Genomic DNA, 24164 nt, shown 5'->3' with positions numbered 1-24164 from the left:
CAATCTTTGAGATTATCATTTGAAAGATCATACAGGTACCTGCTAGGTACATATAAAACAAGACTAGTATACTTAAGTTCTACTGAACTTAGTTGTTGTAGAGCAAAGGGAGTAGCACACCCTAGCTACAACTACTAGATAGGTTTAGTAGGTAAACACCAGTGTAGGTAGATTGCAACACATCCACCCACACTAGAGCAATGTCTGGAGCAGAGGGTTCCACTGGGAATGTCTCTGTTGAGAGTGACCCTCCAAGGGCACCATCCAAATTTGCTATTTTTCCCTTTAAGGAATTAAGACAGCTTTGTGTCTTAAGGGGTCTGAAGACAGGGCCTTCCCCTACTGCAGACCACCTAAGAGAGCTTTTGGATCAGTCTGAAGCTCTAAAGACCTCTAAAGCAAACCCCACAGGGAATGCTGAAGGAGGCCATCCTTCAGAGGATGACACTGTAGACCCCCCTGCCCCTATCATCCTAGTAGATGAGGATGCCTCCATCACTGGAGCTCCTCAAGTAGATGTAGAGGAAGAGGAAGAAGAAGAGGGGGAGGAGGTGGAAAGCAGTGAGTCAGATGATGACAGAGATAGTCAGGTGCTGGTCAGTAGACTGAACCAGGCTAACTTAAGTCAACTTGGGAATGAATCAGGTAACAACCCATTCAGACCCCCAGGTGGACTTAACCAGGAGCCTAGGAGGAGAAGGATTCACTCAGGTGACTCTGACAACTCCTATGCTTCTAGAGGTTCTCATGGTCACTCCAGAAGGAGGATGACTAGCCCTCAGAGAAGGGAACATGAGACCAAATTGAGAGAATCTCAAATTAGAGAGGCTGAATTGAGAGTCCAGAGACAAGAGTTAGAGATTGCCCTGGCCCAAGAGAAACTTGCTAGAGCAAGACAGCCTAGAGAGAGTGGGGTAATAGAACCCACTGGTGGCAGCAATATCCACAAGGATAAAGACAGGTCTTTTGATAATAGAAACCTGAGTAAGATTGTGCCCCCCTACAAAGCTGGGGATGACATCCATAAATGGATTACTGCAATGGAGAGAGCCTGCAGAGTACAGCAGATCCCTCAGGAGCAGTGGGCAGCAATCTTGTGGCTCTCCTTTGAAGGTAGAGGCCGAGACAGACTCCTCACAGTTAGTGATGGGGATTCTAGAAACTACCTGGTCCTGAAGAGTGCTCTGATTGATGGGTTAGGCTTAACCACTGAACAGTACAGGTTAATGTTCAGAGATACCCAGAAGACACAGACTCAGGACTGGTCTGAATTTGTTGAGTGTGCCACTAAGGCTCTGGAGGGATGGTTGCTGGGAAGCAAGGTTACAGACTATGAAGGATTGTATAATTTGCTGATGAGAGAACAAATTTTAAATAATTGTCAGAACCAGCAGTTGCATCAACATTTGGTTGACTCAGATTTGACCTCTCCCCAAGAATTGGGAAAGAGGGCAGATAAATGGGTAAGAACCAGAGTTAAGCAAAAGAACCAGAACCAGAACCAGGGTGGTGACCAGAAGAAAACAGACCAGAAGGGTGGGGAGCAGAAAACTAAAGACCAGAAGTCTTCAACAGGGCCCCAAACTGAGACAGAGGGTGGGTCCCAAACTTCCAAGAAGAAGAAGAAAGAAGGTCAGAAGAAACCCTGGTGTAAAACTTGTAAGAACACCTCTCACTGGACAAGTGAGTGTAAAAAGGGTGGAGCCCCCAGCACTGCAGCCCCTAAGGCACCTGCACCCACTAGTACAGTTAGCAGTGTTGGTCCTCAAGCCAAGGGTTTAGTGGGAATCACTTTGGGAACTGAAGGAGATTCTGACCTAGTCAGAACTCTTACACAGGCTGTTCTGGTTTGTGAAGGGGACATAGATTTGACCCCTGACATAAGTCCCAGTAACCTGGGCAAATACAGACAGACACCTTTGATTAACAACAAAGTGGCTCAAGCTTACAGGGACACATGTGCCAGTGTCACTATGGTGACACCTAACTTTGTGGACCCTGGACAATACATGCCAGGCGATGATTACCTGGTGACCAATGCCAGCAATGTCACTACTACACATAGTGTGGCACTTGTTAACTTTTCCTGGGGAGGGGTAACTGGCCTAAAGAAAGTTGTGGTTAGTGCTGATCTCCCAGTAGAATGTTTGTTGGGCAATGACCTGGAGAACTCTCTATGGTCAGAAGTTGAGTACAGGACTCATGCAGAGATGTTAGGGATATCATCACATGTCCTTGCTGTGACCAGGTCACAGGCCAAAAAGTGCCTCTCTGAACCTCAGGTCTTGGATCCTGGAACAATGGACCAAGTACCTCCCAAGAAGAAGAACAGGAGGGTTAAGGCTGCGCCTTCCCAACTGCCTACAAGTGAGGATCAGGCTTCACAGGAAACTGATCTTGAGACCCCTGAAGGAACTGTCCCTGAAGAACTTGAACCTGATCAGGTTGAGTTTCTGGGGACAGGGGGACCTTCTAGGGCAGACTTGGGGCAGGCTCAGTTAACCTGTCCTTCTCTTGAACCCCTCAGACAGCAGGCTGCTGCTGAGGCTGCTGGGAATGCTCAAGGTGCCCATAAAGTATATTGGGACGATGGACTCCTTTATTCAGAGGCTAGAGACCCCAAGCCTGGTGCTACCAGGAGGTTGGTTATACCTCTGCAATTTAGGGGCTTCCTACTCACCTTGGCTCATGATATTCCTTTAGCAGGACACCTAGGCCAGAACAAGACTTGGGACAGGCTTGTCCCTCACTTTCACTGGCCTCACATGTCTGAAGACACCAAGGAGTTTTGTCGCTCCTGTGAAACCTGCCAAGCCAGTGGTAAAGCAGGTGGAACAACAAAGGCCCCCCTGATACCACTACCTGTGGTGGGGGTTCCCTTTGAAAGAGTGGGGATTGATATTGTTGGACCAATGGATCCCCCTACAGCATCTGGGCACAGATTCATACTGGTGGTAGTGGATCATGCCACCAGGTACCCAGAGGCAATTCCCCTTAGGACCACAACAGCTCCTGTTGTGGCCAGGGCCTTACTTGGAGTTTTCTCCAGAGTGGGGTTTCCTAAGGAGGTAATATCAGATAGAGGTACCAACTTCATGTCTGGATATTTGACAGCTATGTGGAAGGAATGTGGTGTCAACTACAAGTTCACCACCCCTTATCACCCACAATGCAATGGGCTTGTTGAGAGATTTAACAAGACCCTAAAGGGCATGATTAAAGGATTACCTGAAAAGCTCAGGCGAAGATGGGACATCCTTCTGCCCTGCCTTTTGTTCGCTTACAGAGAGGTCCCTCAAAAGGGGGTTGGCTTCAGCCCCTTTGAATTGTTGTTTGGGCACCCTGTAAGAGGACCCCTGTGTCTTGTGAAGGAAGGATGGGAGTTACCTCTCAAAAAGCCTAAACAGGACATAGTGGACTATGTACTTGGTCTCCGCTCCAGGATGGCAGAGTACATGGAGAAGGCATCCAAAAACCTTGAGGCTAGCCAAGAATTACAAAAAGCTTGGCATGACCAAAAGGCTGTCCTTGTTGAATTTCAGCCTGGACAGAAGGTATGGGTGTTGGAGCCAGTGGCCCCAGCAGCACTCCAAGACAAGTGGTCTGGACCCCATACAATTCTGGAAAAGAAGGGAGAGGTTACCTACTTGGTGGACCTAGGAACTCCCAGGAGCCCCCACAGGGTGCTCCATGTGAACAGATTGAAGGCATATGTCAGCAGGGCAGACATGGGCTTGCTCATGGCTACAGATGAGGGACAGGAGGAAGAGAGTGACCCTCTCCCAGACCTGCTCACTCAGAACCCTGAGGATGGCTCAGTTGATGGTGTGGCCTTAGGTGGCAGCCTCACTGAACATCAGCAACATGACTGCAGACAAGTTCTACAGGCATACAGGCATATGTTCTCATTGACACCCAGTCAGACTAACTGGTGTACACATGTGGTGGACACTGGTGACAGTCTTCCTGTAAAAAGCAAAATTTACAGGCAACCTGACCACGTCAGGGACTGTATAAAGACTGAGGTGCAAAAGATGCTGGAATTAGGTGTCATTGAGCCTTCAGAGAGCCCCTGGGCTAGCCCAGTGGTTCTGGTCCCCAAACCTCACACCAAAGATGGCAAGAGAGAGATGAGGTTCTGTGTGGATTACAGAGGACTCAATGCTGTCACCAGGACAGATGCACACCCTATTCCAAGGGCAGATGAGCTCATTGACAAGTTGGCTTCTGCCAAATATTTGAGCACATTTGACTTAACAGCTGGCTACTGGCAAATCAGGTTAGCTGAGGAGTCTAAAGCCAAGACAGCATTTTCTACCCCTAGTGGGCATTATCAGTTTGTGGTGATGCCCTTTGGTTTGAAAAATGCACCTGCCACCTTCCAAAGGTTGGTGAACCAAGTCCTCACTGGGTTGGATGACTTTTGTGCAGCTTATCTGGACGATATTGCTGTCTTTAGCTCCACCTGGGAGGATCACCTGATCCACCTGAAGGAAGTGCTTGAGGCTCTGCAGAAGGCAGGCCTCACTATCAAGGCAACAAAGTGCCAGATAGGGCAGAGCAAGGTTGTATACCTGGGCCACCTTGTAGGTGGAGGCCAAGTTCAACCACTGGAGAGTAAGATCCAGACCATCAAGGACTGGTCCCCTCCAACTACCCAGACTCAGGTCAGAGCTTTCTTGGGCCTGACTGGGTACTACAGGAAGTTTGTTAAGAACTATGGGTCCATTGTGACTCCTCTTAATGATCTGACATCCAAGAAGATGCCCAAAAAGGTTCAGTGGACAGAAATCTGTCAAAAGGCATTTGATGACCTGAAGAAGGCCATGTGCTCTGCACCTATCCTGAAGAGTCCTGACTACTCAAGAGAGTTCATTGTCCAAACAGATGCTTCTGAGTTGGGAGTGGGAGCAGTGCTTTCACAGCTTAATGTAGATGGCCAGGACCAGCCCATTGCTTTCATTAGCAGAAGGCTGACCCCCAGAGAGAAACGTTGGTCAGCTATAGAGAGGGAGGCCTTTGCTGTGGTGTGGGCCCTGAAGAAGTTGAGACCATACTTATTTGGCACTCACTTCAAGATTCAGACCGACCATAAGCCCCTCCTATGGCTTAATCAGATGAAGGGTGAAAACCCCAAACTACTCAGGTGGTCCATTTCCCTACAGGGGATGGACTTTACAGTGGAGCACCGCCCAGGGACTGACCATGGCAACGCAGATGGTCTCTCCAGGTACTTCCACTTAGAACATGAAGACACAACTGGTCAAGGTTAGTCTAATGTCCCTGCGTTTGGGGGGGGGGTTATGTAGGAGAGTAGGGTCTGCTATCCTATGGTCACCCCAAATTTTTGCTTTTTGCTTCACTGGTTTCTGACTTAATGTGGCTGTGGGCCTGCTAATCAGACCCACAGCCTGCTGTTCTCTCTCTAAATTACTGCCAATGCACTCTAGGTGCATTACGAATTGGAACTGGTTCACCTTATGAGCCCCTGTAATAGTGCACCCTAGGTGCCCAGGGCATAGGTGTATCCAAGGCCTACCAGGGGCTGCAGCACGTATTGTGCCACCCCTGGCCTGGCCTCCATATTTGACACAACTGGCTGATCACTCAGCTGGGGTAAGTCGGTGTAACCACCTCTTACTTAGGTACAGTATGTCTGTGCCTAACCCTAAACTGGACACATATGTTCCTATCAGCCACTCCTATGGAAGGCCTCATCAATCCTGGAGGCAGAGTGCTTGGAAATATGTGAGATGGTGCTCTGGCATGAGCTGAGCCTGTCTGCAGCTGTCGGGAACCACTCCCTAAGCTGTTCCGGGATATTGCCATACCATATACTCTTAAGTGCATTATAATCCTCGCGGTTAAATGCTATCTTTGGTTTGGCTTTATCAAAACATGTCGAGTAAGGTGTCATACGAATTGGAATACTATCCCCTCGCCAATTCTGGCGACGGGGATAGCATTCCACCCTTCTAGAGGGATACGACATGTGTGTAACCCTAACCCCGGTTAAAGTTAAACAGAGCCTCAGCTTCACAAAATGGACGCTGCCACCACAGACACAAGTCTGGCCTCCTGCTGCTGACCGAAACTCGGCAGATGGTGGCCTGGACAAAGGGTTTCCTGCCTTGGGAGGTGCGAGCACCACCCCAGACAGGATTTTGTGTATTGGGTAGGACAGGGCTGAATAGAATCAGACATGCCCGGGGCACACAAGGTGTCCCCGTGCATAGGCCAGCCCAAACCGGTTCTGGGGCCTTCCAGCCCCAGTCCTGGCGCGGAGCTGGACAAAGGAAAGGGGGTGTAACCGCCCCCCTTCCTGGTTCCTCCCAGAGGAGGGACCTAGTAGGTGATCCACCCCCTAGATTGGAATAAGAGGGGGAGCAGTGCCATTGCACAGCAGATCATCCCGAAATCAACTTAAAACTAAGAAGAAGACTGGACTTCGACATTCTGCTGCACAGAAGACTGAAGAAGAATCTCCCTTGTGGCCAAGGAGTGACCACCCTGTGAACACAGGCACCAACCAGCAACTCGACGTCTGCTTTGCCGCCGCCTCCCGCCGGAGCCCGAGCCCAGAGCCCGACAAGAACCAGATTCCCAGACCTCTCAGAGCCCGATCCACAGTCCCTGCAAAGAAGGGACCCGTGGAGGCACCGAGTGACGTGGGACCGGACCTCTTGGAAGACACTCGTAAAGCTGACTGCGCAGCTTCTGAGGCATCCTCGACGTTGTGCTTTGGGGACTGAGAACCCCCACCACCGAGCAGCCCTTGCACCGAAGATCAGCCCCCCAGCATCTCCACGATCTGCGTGGGGCCCTTTTGCACTGTGCCACTCGACGCGCCATCCCGGCCACTAGCCACGCGGCCAGCGGCCATCTTGGCGACGAACCCGAAGATTTAAACAGCAGGTCTGGTTGCTCCAGACCTACCCAAGCTCCTGTGAAAAGGAGCACCCGCTCTGACCTTGCTGGTCTGAGTGAACAGCATCTTTCGACTTCTGCGTGGCTTGCATTTGCCAAGGCCTGTTTGCTCCGATCAGGTCGCCGACACCGCCAACAGCGAGAAGCCTACGTGGGACAGCTCGTGACCGACTCCTGGACGTCCTCGACCCCGGGTATCCACGTGGCTGCAGAAAGAAGCTACCCGACAACGCCTGTTTGCACCCGACATCGCCTGGTTCCAATCTGGTTCCACGGTAGTCACTGGCTAGTGGCTTTGAACACTGTCCCCTCTGCTTTCAGGTCTTCAACTCTTCAGATCCACCCTTGGATCCACCGGAACTCTTCTCACCGAGCCGCCTGCAGCATCTTCAGCTCCAAGCACCATCGACCAGCGTGACGAAACCCGACACATCTTCAACCCTGTGCACCCGCTTCCTGTGGGTGAGGTAACTCAGCTCCGCCGGTGCTCCTGCACTGGTACACACCCCAAGGGCCTGTGTTTTAAGTTTCAGCTCCGTAGGTCACTCGGAAGGTTCCTAACTTTCTAACTTTGTGCTTTTTACGCACCATAGACTTTGTATTGTAAAGTGCGTGCACTTTGAACACTGCACCCGAGTCCCGTGGGCCTTTCCCGACTTAGTTATTTCCAGTCTCGAATAGCTCCAGCGATTCCCAAGGCCCTAGGCCTCTTCACTTTCCTCCTGGTATCTCTTATACCACTTATTTAGTATATGGTTTAGGTGGCCCCTAGGGCTCATCCATATTGTGCAACTTTTGTGTATTTTAAACTGTCTTGTGATTTAACGCTTGTGCTTCTGTGCTCATAAAGAGTCCAGGGGATTTTAATAATTAATAAATCAATATATATTTTCAATATATATCTGTGTGGTGTCCCTTTCATTTGGTATTCAAGGGGGTTGTGTATGGTATAACAGCTGGCTTCACATGCCTTTCAGAGTTTAGCCTAAGACTGCTTTGTCCACGTTACCACTAGGATAACTGGTCTACAAGGTTGAATTACAACCATCATCATAAGGGTTGCTTGGCATGGTACAAAGTGATCACTAGAACTAGTGAGCATTATATACCAGGCCAACTTCTCACATACAGGAGCTCAGACGCTCCTGTAATTTCTAACTAACGTTTATGCTGCTGGGCAGTAAATTTGTGCTGGTGCGGCTTCCTCTTTCTCCCTGCTGGGCCTACGGGGAGTGGTGGATGTTCCTCCGGCTGTTTCGCCGTAGGTGTCCTTGTCCACCCTCCGGGTTGCAGGGCTCATCCGGAGGCACAGTGTGTCTCTCCCACGGGAGGGTGACTGTTTCCTGACCACTTCTGGGTCGCAATGCCTGAATTTCAGGTGGCAGGCGGGACCAGAAGTCAGGCACTGAAAAGCGGGGCTCCTATGCAGTGTGCATTTAGGAGCGGGCTTCGCTGAGTTCCGCATAGCGGTCTGTTTCATTTCCTTTGTTTGTAATTTCTTGTGGCGTTTGTCTTCAATTTGCTGTTTCCAGCTGGCTGTGCATTTTTTAATGACTCCACTCATTTCATCAAGGGGCTCCCTCTTTGTTTCGCTGGATATTGGGCAATGGAGATCCTGGTAGGCTTTGACTGTGTCCTGATACTCTTGGTGGCTCAAGTGGTTGGAGCGTGAGACCCTGATGCAGAGGTCGGGCCCGGACCAGGGTTCAATTCCCCACCTCGGCGGGTCTTGGGCTCAAAATTTCCCTGGACCTGACAATCCTCTCCTCGGTGCCTATTCCAATCATGGAGTCCCACTCTGTAACTCTGGGCAATAGCTTGCTTAATCTCCACAACGGCCCCTCGCAGCGGGATGCCTGGCTTTCACCTTGGGGATGCCCAGTAATGGGTTATCTCGCAGAGGAATACCAGGACGGATTCCCTAAGCAAGCGCTGGGACGCTTTCGGGCAACCATGCGCTCTATAAATCAAATTTCATTTCATTTCATTTCTCTGGGACCTGTTTGCCTATGGTTTCGGTTCCGTGTCTTTGGTTGTCTGCCGTGGGCAAGCATACACTCAAAAGATGTCATAAGGAGCCCTCCTCTTCCTCAGAGTCCTCTTCATCCCCTTCTCCAGTCAGGTCTAAGTGCTGCAGGGAGGGGGATGATGCTAGGATAAAACATCTAATCAAGGAGACTCTATGTGAGATGGGGTGGAGAGGTTCGTCCCAAGGGCTCTTTGCCGGTACATTCCTCGAATGTTACTTATTCTGAGGCGGAATAGATGGGGGATGTGGAGCACAAGGGAAAGTACATTGACAAAGATACGTTGCCAGAATTACTAAAACATGTCAAATCTAATATGCGGGTCCCTGATGGCAAGGCTCCTAGCACGTCAGAAGGTTCCTTGTTATGACAGTTTCAAAGTGCTGCTGCTGTTGATGTCCTTTTCCATCCTTACATACGGGAGGTCTTGAAGAGGGAATGGAATGATCCTGACCTTATCATGCTTCCTCGTTTTATGGCAAAACTTTACCCACTTCAGGCTGGTCCTGGATTTGAAGGCTCTAAACAAATGGGTGGTTCATCTGCCTTTTTGGATGGAGACTCTTCAGCGGGTGATTCCGTTGGCTCTTCCAGGACATTTCATGTGCACCCTCGATCTCCAGAACACTTACTATTACGTCCCGATTCACCCATATTCTCGTCAGTTCCTGAGGTTTTGCATTCTTGGTCGTCACTTTCAGTTTCAAGTCCTGCCTTTTGGCCTGATATCTGTGACACAAGTGTTCACCAAGGTGGTGGCTCCATTGGTGGCTTCCTTAATTCATCCGAGTGTCCTGTTTTACCCTTACCTGGACGATTGGTTCACTCATGTCCCTCTCGGAACAAGTTGTTGGTGGATCAGAAAGTGGTATGCTCTGCTTTGAGGGCTTTAGGGTTTATTTTGAATCTTCGCAAGTGTCAGCTGGAGCCCTCTCAGTACTTGACTTTCATTGGAGCTCACTTTGAAACGGATCTCAACAGGGTGTTCCTGCCAGTCCCTCGGGTGGGGACCTTGAGGTCTCTTGCTCAGAGGTTCTGGGAGGGGAATCCTTTCTGGTCCTCCTCTCATTACGGCTTCTGAGTCTCATTGCTGCGACTGTGTTTTCAGTTGCTTTGGCTCGTTTTCACCTCCGTCCTCTGTGGTTGTACCTGCTAGCTCATTGGGAGCGGTTGTCTCACAATCTGGCCCTTCTGCGTCCAGTGTACCCTTCCATCCTCCCTGCCCTACTCTGGTGGAGGGTGTCAGACCATCTTTCCTAGGTTATGCAGCTGAAGGCCTCTTCTCCAGCAGTCCTGATTATGGATGCCAGTTCTTTTGGGTGGGGGGCAACTGTTGATTCTCTGTCTCTTCAGGGTCATTGGTCCATTCAGGAGGGTCAGCGCTCTTCCAATTGGCGGGAGTTGACTGTGGTGTCCCGTGCTGTGATGGGGTTTCCCAGATAGTTGTTGGGAAGCAATGTGGTGGTGCGTTCCAAGAAAATGGGGTCAGTGGCCTACCTGAATCATCAGAGGGGTTCCAGATCCTCAACTCCTAATATGGTGGTAGTCCCCTTGTTTTGTTGCATTGAGGGGCATCTGTTGTCTCTATCAGCTGTTCTTATCCAGGTGTGGACAACAGGGTGGCGTATGCCCTCAGCTGTTATTTCCCCACCTCTCAGTAGTTCTCCAGGACTCCAGTGGCCTCTCAGCTTGTGTGCAGGAGGTTTGGTCTTCCTTATCTTTACCTCTTTGATTCCTGGTTCCATGCTGGTTCTGCTCCCGGGTTTGTCAGGAGGGCACCTGGAGAGTGGATGCCCGGACCATTCCTTTGCCATCTTGCCTCCTCTATGCTTTCCCAATACTGGCTCTGATCCCCAGTTTTTGGCTTGCCTGAGCAGGAAGTCTCTGGAGGTGGTGGTGGTGGTGGTTCTGGTTTTGCCTTGGAGGTCATGATTCCCCACGCTGAGACTGTTAGCTGTGCTGGGTCCCTGTTTTCTTCCTTGCTCTCCATCTCCCCTTCGGTCTGCTCCGATGTTGTATCTTCAATGGCTGCGGCTGTAAGTTTGAAAATTGAGAGGCAGGGTTGGCGGTGTCAGGGTTTTCATTGAACATTTAGCTGTGGCTCTTCAGCAATCTCGTCTGCCTTCTACCTTAAAATCCTATACACGTCATTAGGGTAATTTTCAGTGCTGGTGTCTGGCTTAGGGTTTGTCACCTTTGGTGTGCTCTTTGCAGCAGGTGCTGCAATTTGTTTGGTAGGGTTTTCAGAAAGGTTTGGCAGTTCCCACTTGAAGAGCTCAGTGGGATGCTGTTTGGGCATTCCGTTCTCCATGGGGGAATTGATCAGATGTGGAGGATTTTGTCTCTCATCTACTGCAGAATTTTTCCTTGTCGCTACCTGTGATGCGGCCTTCCTTTCCTTTTTAGGACCTGACTTTAGTTCTGCGAGCATTGGTGGCTCCTCCGTTTGAATCTTTGCCTGAAGTGGACATCAAGTTTGTTACGTTTAGAGTGGTTTTTTTTTCTTGTGGCTTTTTACCTTGGCTCGCTGTTTTGGAGAGTGGTGGGGTCTTGGTGGCACGGGAACCATTTTTTTCCTTTTCAGATGATGGTGTGGTCCTTACATTGGATTCTGCTTTTGTCTCCAAAGTTTCTTCTCAGTTGTTTCATCTCTCCCAGGAGTTGAGTTCTGATCTTGACTCTTCGGATGACCTTCCTTGGTCTTTGTTGGATGTTTGCCATAGCTTTGCTTGTCTATTTGGATCGCAATAATTCTTTTTGGAAATCTGATTAACTTTTTTTTCTTTTTGGGTTGTGGAGGGAAGGCTTCTTCTCCTATCATTGTTCATTGCGGTGAGCAGGTCATTGGGTTGTCTTACTCTCTTTCAGGGCCTCCTCCTCTGGAGGGGATGCAGGGGCAGTCATCCCAGGGGGTGACAGCTTCCTGGGCAGAGGTTTGTTGGGTTCCCCTGTCTAAGATCTGTAGGGTGGCCACTTGGGCACCCTCTAATACCTTTGAGCTGCATTATCGGCTCCAGGATTTATGGGGGATGATGCTAATTTTGGTTTAAGGGTGCTGCATGTTGTGTGCTCCTGAATTTCTTGTTCTGTTGTTCAATAACTCACCAGGTTGAATTCTGGTGGTTGTTTCTTGGGTCTCCTCACTTTCTAAATTAAGGGGACGAGGACAGGAGGGACCTGAGGGTAATTCCCTATTACTTACAGGTAATTTTCATTACTCCTGGTCCTGTTATCCTAGTCCCATTCAATACATGCCTCCCCTGGTCCGATACTGCCGGTCTTCATCCTTGGCTTGGTATTTCATGAGGAATGCTGGGAGAGGTAGGCTTCTGTACTCCCGGAGGGAGGGGGATGGGTACAGCCAGCTTTCCTTTGTTCTTTTGTTCTGTCAGCTAGTTAGGTTATCTCACTTTGTAAATGAATGGGACAAGAACAAAAGGACGAGGAGTAATGAAGATTACCAGAAAGTAATGATGTTACATATTATCGACTCTTCTGCCCAAAATATTTAATTGGCGTTCTCTTCAGGTGGTGTCTGATGCCAGTGATACTAAAATACCAAGGTTGCTAGTCTTGGTTATAAATCTTGGCACTTTCTTTCACTGCCTTACACTTCCAGTCTCTTTAGCTCGTAAAAATCAAAGCTGCCTGGTCTTCAGTCACATGCCTCTGTCTTCCATCCTCCTAGACGTCCTGTCCATTTATCTCATTCTTACAGATTATTTTTCCATTCGTCCCTGTTTCCTAGCTTTCTATTCCTTCTTCTTTATTGCCTCTTTTCCTTTCTCTCATTTTGAAGGATAAGAGTTTGATGATTATAAATAAGTCCTGATCACTACAAATGTGTTCCAGTTACCAATGCTGGCAGTCACCACCACACATTAAGCTCTGTTCACCACCAATAAATAAAGCAAACACTGCACCTTTCACCAGGTGATGTATGGAATTAGGGTTTTAGAAGTATCAATATCAAGACAAATATCCAGGGATCCCTGCAGCATCTTGGAGGCAATGGTTGTCCAACATGGCAAACATAGCAGCAGACAGACAGGCAGCAGGGACATCAGAGAGGAAGTTGCTGCAACAGCTCATTACATTCTACTCTGGCTGCATGAAGTGTCATCTCATAAAGTGTCACCTGCATGTGTTCTCTTCACCCCATTGTCATTGTGAAGCTTCCCCAATGTCTAATTCTTTGTCATTAATAACTATAAATTTTAAATCTGCTTCTTTTTCCTTGAAAACAGGATATTCAAAACCAACACTTCCCGATTTTCCACCTTATCAAACAACAGGTAAGGGTTTGCCTTTAGTAATTGAACCAAGCATGTATACATTGATTCATGTGTGTTGGAGATAGCTGGGACCATTCTCTGTGTTTTACTAAGAAAGGCATGCCCTGGTTGGCCTCTGAGTAGCACATGCACTAAACCACCATCTCCCCTGTTCGCAGTATGACACATGGTGTGCATTATACGTGTAGGTGTTGGCCTCTTCCAAAAAGACCTCAGTTGAATTTTGCGAATTATATCCATAAATGTGACCACAAACCCTGGCTACAGACCTTACAAATGCATGGAACATGGCACAACAAATTGATATGTTCTCTTGCTCACCTGTCCAGGTGTTGTGTTAAGTTTTGTTTTTTTGATTTGTAGACTTCTCTGATCACCCGTGAGTATATATATATGATTGTGCAGGTGAGAAGAACCATTGTCCCCGCAGCATTATTCAAAAAGCCTAGTCTCCAGCTTCTTGCAAACTCTAGTAGTGTGGAGGAGGCGATGATGTGTTGTGGGATATTGTTTCATGTTTTTGATTTTGATATAGGAGAACAAGTGACCCCTTGCTCTGCATTTGAGACAGCTGGTGGTGTGTGCAAGTGAGAGTAAGGCTGAGTGTAGGTGTCTGGATGAATTGTGAAGTGTATGAGGCTGTTGAGGTATGCAGGTCCAGTGTTTGTCATGAGTTCCCTTTAGGGTGCCCTTTTGTGGTATTGGGTTCTCCAGGCCTACATATTCCGCGAAACCCGCTACACCATAAAACAGACGTTGGCACGGAAACTGGAAATGCAAAAGACAAGTTTATTAAGACCCCATGGGCGGTGGTACATTCCTACAGCACCCTTCGGTAATGCAAGAAGTATCACACCGAACATCGATGTGAGACCTCTTTTATACAGTTCTACAGTAATAAAAAGAGTAGGCGGAACACATTTACTTAGTTTAGGTACATATAAGGTCATTTTTGGAACACAGCCAACTCATGGGAGGGGTTACAATACCACTGGTCAGTTTGGAGAACATTCCTAAGCGATGACTGTCCACTAATACAGAGGGTTTAACTGCGCATGTGCGAGCTTGACCAATACTAAAAATAGCCTGTTGCTAGGCAAGTTTAAGTGGTCAGTGGTACAGAGAAAGGACAAAAGGGCATGCTGACCACGAGGCAATGCGTTCATATAAAATGGACGCCAGTGTTTTCAAAATGGCTTCCGAACACCATAGTCAAGTTAAGCGGAAATTCGTGTAGCAAAGCTTAACGCTAACCCGATCACCGTCAAATTACGACACTTTGTTTTCCCTTATTTTAGCATAGCAGCACGCTGTAGGGCGCTTTGCTTTGCACATGTTACACATAACACATTTGTTTTGTACTACAGTATTACACCAGAAATACCTTGCACATTTTTATATTATTTTTTTCTACTACTTGGGATTCAGTCTGAACATTTTTTACAAGGTCGAAAAACACTGGGGCATATTACCAAGCCTGGCGAAATGACATTATCACTGCTTTAGCGGACGTTTTTGGCCGCTGGGCGGCGATAATTACATTGCTCTACTAGCAAGCTGTCGCTAACTGATGTTAGCGACAGCTTGTAGGCGATAGCGAGCGGTTTGGGGCCCGCTTTGCATGTCAGCGATATTTATCGCTAATGACATGCAAAGTGGGTGTGCCCAAACTGTTAGCGACTGGAAACAGTCCATAACATCACTATCGCCTATTAGCCAAGGCAGGCGTAGCGATGGAAATATTTGCGCTAAGCGCGTATATCTCCAAAAACTAACACCTGCTCAGACCAGTTCTTAGCCATTATATCCAATGGGAGGTGTATAAAATGGCTAAGACCCTGTTACCAATAATGCATGAATATCGCTGTATTCTCAGCGATATTCACAGATTTCGCCACTATCGCCGGAAATGTTATCGCTTTTTAGATAAACGTTGCTAATAGCACGTTATCTCAGCGATAGAATCTGGCCGATGCTTGGCGATAGGAAAATTGTCGCTAAGCCTATTTAGCAATAATTTTCGCCAGTTGTTGGTAATATGCCCCACTGTGCACTGTTTTTTCAGTGTTAGGTCAGAAACACAGCATGGCATTTATACACAACACAGAGGAACAGCTGCTATTTTCAAGTGAGGAACTTATCATATACACCAAAACTTACCTTTTGGTAAACAGAGAGGAGAATTCTGGCAGAGAAAAAGTCCTGGGATGGGCAGACCAGCTTTGCGTACCCTGAGATGCAGACCACCTAACTACCAATCCCAGGTATGGGGTCTGGTTCTAATCACAGAGATCCCTGGTGCATCACTGTGCTCAAGTAGTGTGGATTGGCTGAGGCAGATATGTCATTTGCCATGGTAGGATTTTCATTATGTACAGTTTTCTCACACAGCTGATAATTCTGCTCAGTTGTACGTTTTCTAATTGCAGCACAGTTGCTTCATGAAAAAGCATAATAGTTTCAATAAATATTGTAAACTTTCCTTGTATCTTTCTTTTGTTTTATTTATGGACATGCATGAGTGAGAAAACAAAAGAAGACAATCTGTGTCCATGGTTCCCCTGGGGACTAGAAGGTTGTCTGCTGTGTTGCCAATTTACCTGTAACTCTAGGAAGGTTAGGAGGGCAGGCAAGGCACTCGGAGTTTGCCAGATCTGGGCCTAAAGGTAATTTGTGATATGGGACTCAACTTTACATTCTGATGTCCTGTGATCACAGGCATAGTTCTGTTTTGTTGGAGTTGAGCTTCAAGCATTTGGTTTACGGGAGAGGATACAATTTAAATCTCTCTGTACGGCTCATAAAATCCTGAGAGGGAAAGGCCCTACCATCCTGCATAATATGGTGCTCCCTTATAAGGCTACTAGAGCACTTCGCTCTGACCACAAATCCCTGGTACAAGTGGCCAGAGTAAAAAGAGCCCGGACAGGTGGGAGAAGATTCTCGGTGAATGTGGCCAAGTTATGGAATGCGTTGCCCTTGAATTTACGGACAGAGACCGGTATTATTCGGTTCCGAAAGTTGCTTAAGACCCACCTATTTCCCGCTTAATGGTGTCTTTTCTCAGCTCCATTCCTCTGAGTTATGAACGAGCGCTGGGATGCCCGAGGGTAACCACGCGCTATATAAGATTCCAAATAATAATAATAATACTTCCATTCTGCTACTGAGGTTATGCAGTTGGTGAAGTTGGTTCTGGTAGTGGGTGTCTCATCTGTTAGCAAAAGGATGGGTTAGGTGTTGTCTGCAAAGGAGATGATAGTGCAACCTTGAAATCTGATGGGAGCGGGCCTTGTATACACTGAACAGGGTTGGGCTGATGATCCCTGGGAGATTCCGCATATTAAGTTCTTGGCCTTCGATGTGAAAGATGGCAGTCTGACTTTTTGGGTTCTTCCCATGAGGAAGGGCAGATCCATTTGAGCATCAGTCCTTGGATGCCAAGCTCACGGAGTCTTCTGATGAGTGTTTTGTGGAAAACTGTGTTAAATGCTACTTAGAGGTTGTGCAGGATGAGGGCAGCTGTTTTTCCTTAGTCTAGGATGGTTCTTCTGTCATTGGTGGCAGCCATGAGTGCCGCTTCTGTGCTGTGGTTCTTTCTGGCCACATACCTGTAGCTCAAGCGAGCACGTATCTTTAACTTAGCATTCCCCAGTAATTTCTAGGGCCATAAAATAATGATGCTATTTTGAGGGGATCTGCCTAGTGTTGCCACCTTGAATAGCATATTTTCCCAGGTATGGATGCCATTGCTGGGATTATTCTACCTAGACACTAAACTAAATCCAATTTCCCCAAACCCTTGATTTGAATGACAGCCAACTCCCTCATGCTCAGCCATATTTGCACAGAGAGAAGAATATAGTGCTTTTCCATTATTCTAGCATTCTGCACAATCCATTAAAGTACTATCTTGCGTTAGGCTAATTTGCCACTAACTAAGATATGGCCCAGTGCCTTCCATCCATAAGACTACACCGCTAGTCTGGTAAGGCGCAATCTTTTGTTAGATTCCACCACTCAGTCTCCCTGGTATCCTGTTTCTCAATGTAACTATAAGACCACTTATTCTTCACCTAGCATCATGTCATCCAGTGATTCAAGTGACATGAATTCTTGTACCATGGGCACTGACTGATTAAATCTGTGACATTTCACTTTCTCTACATCTAGGTTCTTCTGCTTTATCAGAAGCCAATACTTCTTGTTAGTTCTGTATGACCCCCAACATCACAAACTAGATGGGGAGTGGAAAGCCTGTGGATTGATGGGTGCAGAGCCTAGCCAGAGGCCAGAGGCTGTGCTCAGTGAGGGAGTTCAGAATCCCTCAGGCTGTTGTGGTCTGACCCTGCAGCCAACTACTACTGTGCAGGCTGTAGGCTGTGCGCTATGGAAGTTAGCCCCCTACAGTTGGTTGGCAGCAGAACCAATACATCACCGCACAGAGCTGATGGCTGTCTACGAGGGGAGGGTCATGAACACCCACAGTGGGTTGGGTGTAATGTTGTGCACCCATGGGGTGTTGGGTGCATGTAGGGGATTGGGAGCAGGGCCTTCCTGGATGTCAGACGCTGTGGCCAACCCCAAAACTATAGTACCTGTAGCCAGTACTACCTCAGTGAGGTGCCATTATATCAGTGCTGGTACTGCGGTGACAAAGAAGAAAATAAGATTGGTCTGGTAATAGACGGCACACATGTTTGGCCACTCGTGGTGTTGAGATCAGAGGCCAGGCCCTGCAGCCAACCCTCCTGCTGTGCATCGCCAAAGGCCTTCAACAGCAGTGGGATTGGCCACAGGTTGAGCATATGAATAATGACGATTGTCCCACATGGAGAACATAGAGGTTGCCCAAATCCTAACATAGACATCAGCGAGAAGTTACTGTACCAGTTCATCACATTGAATATGATCAAAAACACAGGGGTTCACTGCAAAAAAAAGTGTAATGTGAGGTTACAATTAGGTTTATGTTGGATTTGGCCCTCCCTGCAGAGTCACCAGCAAACATATTGCTTTCACCCCTATTGTTTTCTGAATTAGTTTTTATTGTTTTTAGGACTCGGTGTACTTCACCTATGATAACGGACTTACACTATTAGTACATTTAATTTACTTGTAACTCTCTAGTAAAATAGTACTACATGGACGCTGGGCCTATAAAATAAATGCCTCTTGTGGGCCTGCAGCACTCATTGCGCAACTCACTAAACATTTGCTCGACATGCTACTGTAGCCAGTGGCACAGTTTTAAACTGCCAGTTTGAGCTATCAAATAAAACTTTTGCTAGGCCTAAACCTTCTTTTTTAAAACATATACATTATCACTCGGTAGGCCCTAAAGGCCAATAGGGCAGTGTGCATTGTATTTAAAAAGTTAGTATATGTGGGTCTAAGTTTTACATATCATGGTAGTGAAAAACTCACACATTTGTTTTTCAATGCAGCAAGGCCTATCTTGCCCACCAGATAACATTGGGTTACCTTATTACATTCAATAAGTGTCTACATTTGTTTGGAAGCAGGTAAGAATGTCATGTTAATGCTGAAGTTACATGCAATTTAAAATCATCCTTAATGGCGAATTCCGAATTCATGTCAGAATTGTGAAAATGCCACTTTCAGTAAGCTAGTAACAAACAAAAGTGATAGTACTTCATGACAATTTAGTAAGGTGAAAAATCAATTATGACAGAACAGAAACGGGGAAGCAAATATAGTTTTTTGAAAAATTACAGTCTGTATTGAAATCTTTAAATGCCAAATGTATTAGTTATATCAGCACTATTACATTATATGCAGGTGTAATCAAGAAAATAGTGCATACAGAAGTGCTTGTGTAAAGGTGAACGGTGCAAGGAAGGTGCATGGTAAAGTGCAATAAATAGCCGAAAAGGTGAAACACCTTAAAATGGATAAATAACTTGGACGCTGAGAACAAAATGAATGGAGAATATGTTAGGAACCAAAGAGTATGTTGAGTAGTCAATGGCATTTGACTTGTTCAAATTCACGTCATCATGTGTGAATGGGTGGCTGTTGGATGCAGGCTATACAAATATTAGTGTCTGCAAGGAAGATCTAATATAACATAAAGCAATATTAAAGGATACTACAAGTGCCTCACCTAAATTCTGAACTCAAAATCGGGAGAGTTTGTTTGTGTTACAAATTTTTAATGATACAAAAATGTAAAGATGAATTCACAATTAGACATCTACAATTCAGAAAACAAGCCTACTTGCAAAATGTTGACATCACAAACCCATAGATTGAAACAGATCATAGCGAGACATTTTAAACACTAATAGGGATAGCAAATAAACAAGTCAACTTGAATTGGCCAAAATGGTACCCTGAAAACTACTAAAGTCCGCCTATTAAAGCATACCCTAGGAGTTTCCTGAACTACAAACATTTTTATCTATTTTCTGGGTGTATATGCCTGTGTGTGGACCTGCTTAGATGTAATTAATGAGTTATTAACCAGATATTCTTGATTTTATTTATTCTGAAATATGTCTTCAAAAATGGATTGCCTGAATGCATGCTCTTTTTTTTACTCTGTACAAAGGGAGCTGTGGAGCCGCGCCCCTGCTATGTTGCCCAGGAAGAGATGACTCCTGCCATCGAGTAAACTGCTACTGTGACGAAGCCTGCTATAAAGCATTCCATGACTGCTGCTCAGACTACTTTCCTGCCTGCCAAGGAGGTAATACAAAGTAGTTGATGTCCTTTCTTTTTTTTTTTTATTGTTTTTTTGTTAACAGGCTGACGAAGACAACAAACGAAAAAAAAGTATATTAAACACAATACATATATAAAAATTATCATACAAAATATATACAAAGCCAAGTCAATCCAGAAAAAAAAGAAAAAGAAAAGAAGAAAGAAAAGAAAAAGATAAGAAGAAAGGCATAAAAAGTGGAGTAAGATCAATTTCTCTTTAGCGGTCTCGCAAGCTATAATATTTAACAAATGACAAATATCGAAGTCTTTCTAAAGTATAACATCAATGTTCAATAAAAGTTCCCCAATTTTTTTCATGCTTTTTCATTGCTCTTATGCCCCTGATGTTTGCTAAGGCTAGTTCCATTGAGTGTATTTCAGTTACCAGTACCCACCAATCCCAAAACTTTGGTATTTCTGAGCTGATCCAAGCTCTTGCCAAAATTAATTTGGCACATGATATTAGTATTGTTATCAAAGCAGCATGTGGGGATGGAACTGGATAAATGTCTAGTAAGACCGATGTGGCCGTAAGCCTAAGTATCTGGATCTGTTTCATATTCAAAACTTTTTCAACGTCACACCAAAAAGTCTTGAGACTCGGACATGAGAACAGCATATGTACCAAATCAGCTGCTTCGGTAGAGCATTTGGGGCATTTAGTATGATCGCTATAGATGTTATTAGAGGACCATTTAGAAATTCTTTCGGGGGTGTAATATAACATACATGTTGTTCTAAATTGTTGAAGTCTTAGGCCAGATGACCGTACTCGTTTATTAATATTCGTAAAGGAGCTTTTTATCTGTTTGGTGGTTATATTTGATCCCAGTATTCTACTCCATTTATCAGCAAGCTTGCTGCAATCATTAGATTTAAAGACGTTAAGGAGTCTATACGCTTCACTTATAACAGATTTGTTTTTTAATGAGTGTAAGCAGGTCCAAATGTCGCATTCAGAAACCTCCAAAATGTGCTTTTTATTGATCAGATAGTTATGTATCTGTAGGTGTTTGAATCTCATGTTTTCGGGTATACTATATAGTAATTTAAGAGTATTAAAGTCCAAAAAGCCTTGTGTGTTGTATAGATCCCCTAGAGTAGTGATGCCTAATCTGGACCATCCGCGAGTAATGTTATTGTTGAATATATTTGGAAGACCCGGGTTACCCCATAGCGGTAGTTTTGAATGAAAAAAATTGGTTTTACAAAATGAAAGAATATTGCGCCATATCTTTGTTATATCTCTAGCTGTCTTAAATGTAACCCTTTTGTAATAATTAGGGTCATTAGTTCTAAATAAAAGCAGATTTGAGTCAGATTTCAACATAAAATGATGAAAAAATAAAGCCCTTCCTTCGTTAAGTAAAGAGCGTAAGCGGACCAAAAATATAATTTAAAATCAGGAAAGTTAAGCCCTCCTTCGTGCGTATCATTTTTCATAAGGTGTAATGATCTTCTTGGTTTTTTGTACCCCCAAATGAAGCTGCTAAATATTCCATCAAGTTTCTTAAAAAACTGGTTGCTTAGCGCTAATGGTATAGATCGGAATAAATATACATACTTGGGCAATTCCTTCATTTTTATTAAGTTGATTCTGCCAATTATATTTAAAGGTAGTCTGTGCCATTTTTTTAGTAATACGCTGGTGGACTTAAATAGTTCGTCATAGTTTATTTTATTAATATCTTGTAATTTAGCTGTTATTCTGACCCCAAGGTAAGTGGCTATTTTGCATATCTTCGGTACTATCGCGGGTAGGGTATAATTGACTATTATTTGTGTTTTTTGTAAATTTAATTTATAACCCGCTACCTTACCATATTTCTCTGCCTCTAATATTATTCCTTTTTGAGCCGTAACGACATCTTCTGTATAAACCGCTATGTCGTCAGCATATGCTGTTATTTTTAGTTCTTGGAATCCTGATTTAAAAGGTTTAATTTGAGTTTGAGATTGAAGGGCAAATAAAAAAGGCTCCAAAGAAAGTGCAAATAAAAGAGGTGAAAGAGGGCAGCCCTGACGAGTTCCTCGTTGAATCAAAAAATCTGAAGATGCCAGCCCCCCATAGCTGGTGAAAGCAGTTGGTTTGTCATACAGTGCTTGGATACTTCTCATAAATTGACCCCCAAACCCTAGTTTGGAAATTACGCACGAGAGAAAGTCCCACCCCACCCGGTCAAAAGCTTTTTCGGCGTCATGTAAAATCATACCGAGTGGGGTGGCTTCTGTCTCTGCTACGTCGAATGCTGTTATAGCCGTGTTGACATGTATGGTAGTATCCCTCTGTGAGAAGTTGGCCTGGTATATAATGCTCACTAGTTCTAGTGATCACTTTGTACCATGCCAAGCAACCCTTATGATGATGGTTGTAATTCAACCTTGTAGACCAGTTATCCTAGTGGTAACGTGGACAAAGCAGTCTTAGGCTAAACTCTGAAAGGCATGTGAAGCCAGCTGTTATACCATATACAACCCCCTTGAATACCAAATGAAAGGGACACCACACAGATATATATTGAAAATATATATTGATTTATTAACTATAAAATCCCCTGGACTCTTTATGAGCACAGAAGCACAAGCGTTAAATCACAAGACAGTTTAAAATACACAAAAGTTGCACAATATGGATGAGCCCTAGGGGCCACCTAAACCATATACTAAATAAGTGGTATAAGAGATACCAGGAGGAAAGTGAAGAGGCCTAGGGCCTTGGGAATCGCTGGAGCTATTCGAGACTGGAGTTAGCTAAGTCGGGAAAGGCCCACGGGACTCGGGTGCAGTGTCCAAAGTGCACGCACTTCTCAATACAAAGTCTATGGTGCGTAAAAAGCACAAAGTTAGAAAGTTAGGAACCTTCCGAGTGACCTACGGAGCTGAAACTTAAAACACAGGCCCTTGGGATGTGTACCAGTGCAGGAGCACCGGCGGAGCTGAGTTACCTCACCCACAGGAAGCGGGTGCACAGGGTCGAAGATGTGTCGGGTTTCGTCACGCTGGTCGATGGTGCTTGGAGCTGAAGATGCTGCAGGCGGCTCGATGAGAAGAGTTCCGGTGGATCCAAGGGTGGATCTGAAGAGTTGAAGACCTGAAAGCAGAGGGGACAGTGTTCAAAGTCACTAGCCAGTGACTACCGTGGAACCAGATTGGAACCAGGCGATGTCGGGTGCAAACAGGCGTTGTCGGGTAGCTTCTTTCTGCAGCCACGTGGATACCCGGGGTCGAGGACGTCCAGGAGTCGGTCACGAGCTGTCCCACGTAGGCTTCTCGCTGTTGGCGATGTCGGCGACCTGATCGGAGCAAACAGGCCTTGGCAAATGCAAGCCACGCAGAAGTCGAAAGATGCTGTTCACTCAGACCAGCAAGGTCAGAGCGGGTGCTCCTTTTCACAGGAGCTTGGGTAGGTCTGGAGCAACCAGACCTGCTGTTTAAATCTTCGGGTTCGTCGCCAAGATGGCCGCTGGCCGCGTGGCTAGTGGCCGGGATGGCGCGTCGAGTGGCACAGTGCAAAAGGGCCCCACGCAGATCGTGGAGATGCTGGGGGGCTGATCTTCGGTGCAAGGGCTGCTCGGTGGTGGGGGTTCTCAGTCCCCAAAGCACAACGTCGAGGATGCCTCAGAAGCTGCGCAGTCAGCTTTACAAGTGTCTTCCAAGAGGTCCGGTCCCACGTCACTCGGTGCCTCCACGGGTCCCTTCTTTGCAGGGACTGTGGATCGGGCTCTGAGAGGTCTGGGAATCTGGTTCTTGTCGGGCTCTGGGCTCGGGCTCCGGCGGGAGGCGGCGGCAAAGCAGACGTCGAGTTGCTGGTTGGTGCCTGTGTTCACAGGGTGGTCACTCCTTGGCCACAAGGGAGATTCTTCTTCAGTCTTCTGTGCAGCAGAATGTCGAAGTCCAGTCTTCTTCTTAGTTTTAAGTTGATTTCGGGATGATCTGCTGTGCAATGGCACTGCTCCCCCTCTTATTCCAATCTAGGGGGTGGATCACCTACTAGGTCCCTCCTCTGGGAGGAACCAGGAAGGGGGGCGGTTACACCCCCTTTCCTTTGTCCAGCTCCGCGCCAGGACTGGGGCTGGAAGGCCCCAGAACCGGTTTGGGCTGGCCTATGCACGGGGACACCTTGTGTGCCCCGGGCATGTCTGATTCTATTCAGCCCTGTCCTACCCAATACACAAAATCCTGTCTG

General features: G+C 46.4%; 1 protein-coding gene across 2 annotated transcripts in view; it reads left to right on the top strand.

Moving 5' to 3' along the window:
- The window catches only part of LOC147718301 (uncharacterized), a 228901-nt gene that overhangs the window by 37054 nt on the left and 167683 nt on the right, over positions 1-24164 (top strand). For both annotated transcript variants that reach the window (XM_086918259.1, XM_086918258.1), the window contains exons 4-5: positions 13202-13249; positions 19824-19961. In XM_086918259.1, coding sequence (XP_086774385.1) covers positions 13202-13249; positions 19824-19961 — 186 coding nt within the window. The remainder of the gene's footprint in view (positions 1-13201; positions 13250-19823; positions 19962-24164) is intronic.

Source organism: Lissotriton vulgaris, chromosome 4_1 (assembly GCF_964263255.1).
Source record: "Lissotriton vulgaris chromosome 4_1, aLisVul1.2, whole genome shotgun sequence".
Classification (NCBI taxonomy): domain Eukaryota; kingdom Metazoa; phylum Chordata; class Amphibia; order Caudata; family Salamandridae; genus Lissotriton; species Lissotriton vulgaris.
This window is presented reverse-complemented; position numbering and strand designations above follow the sequence as displayed.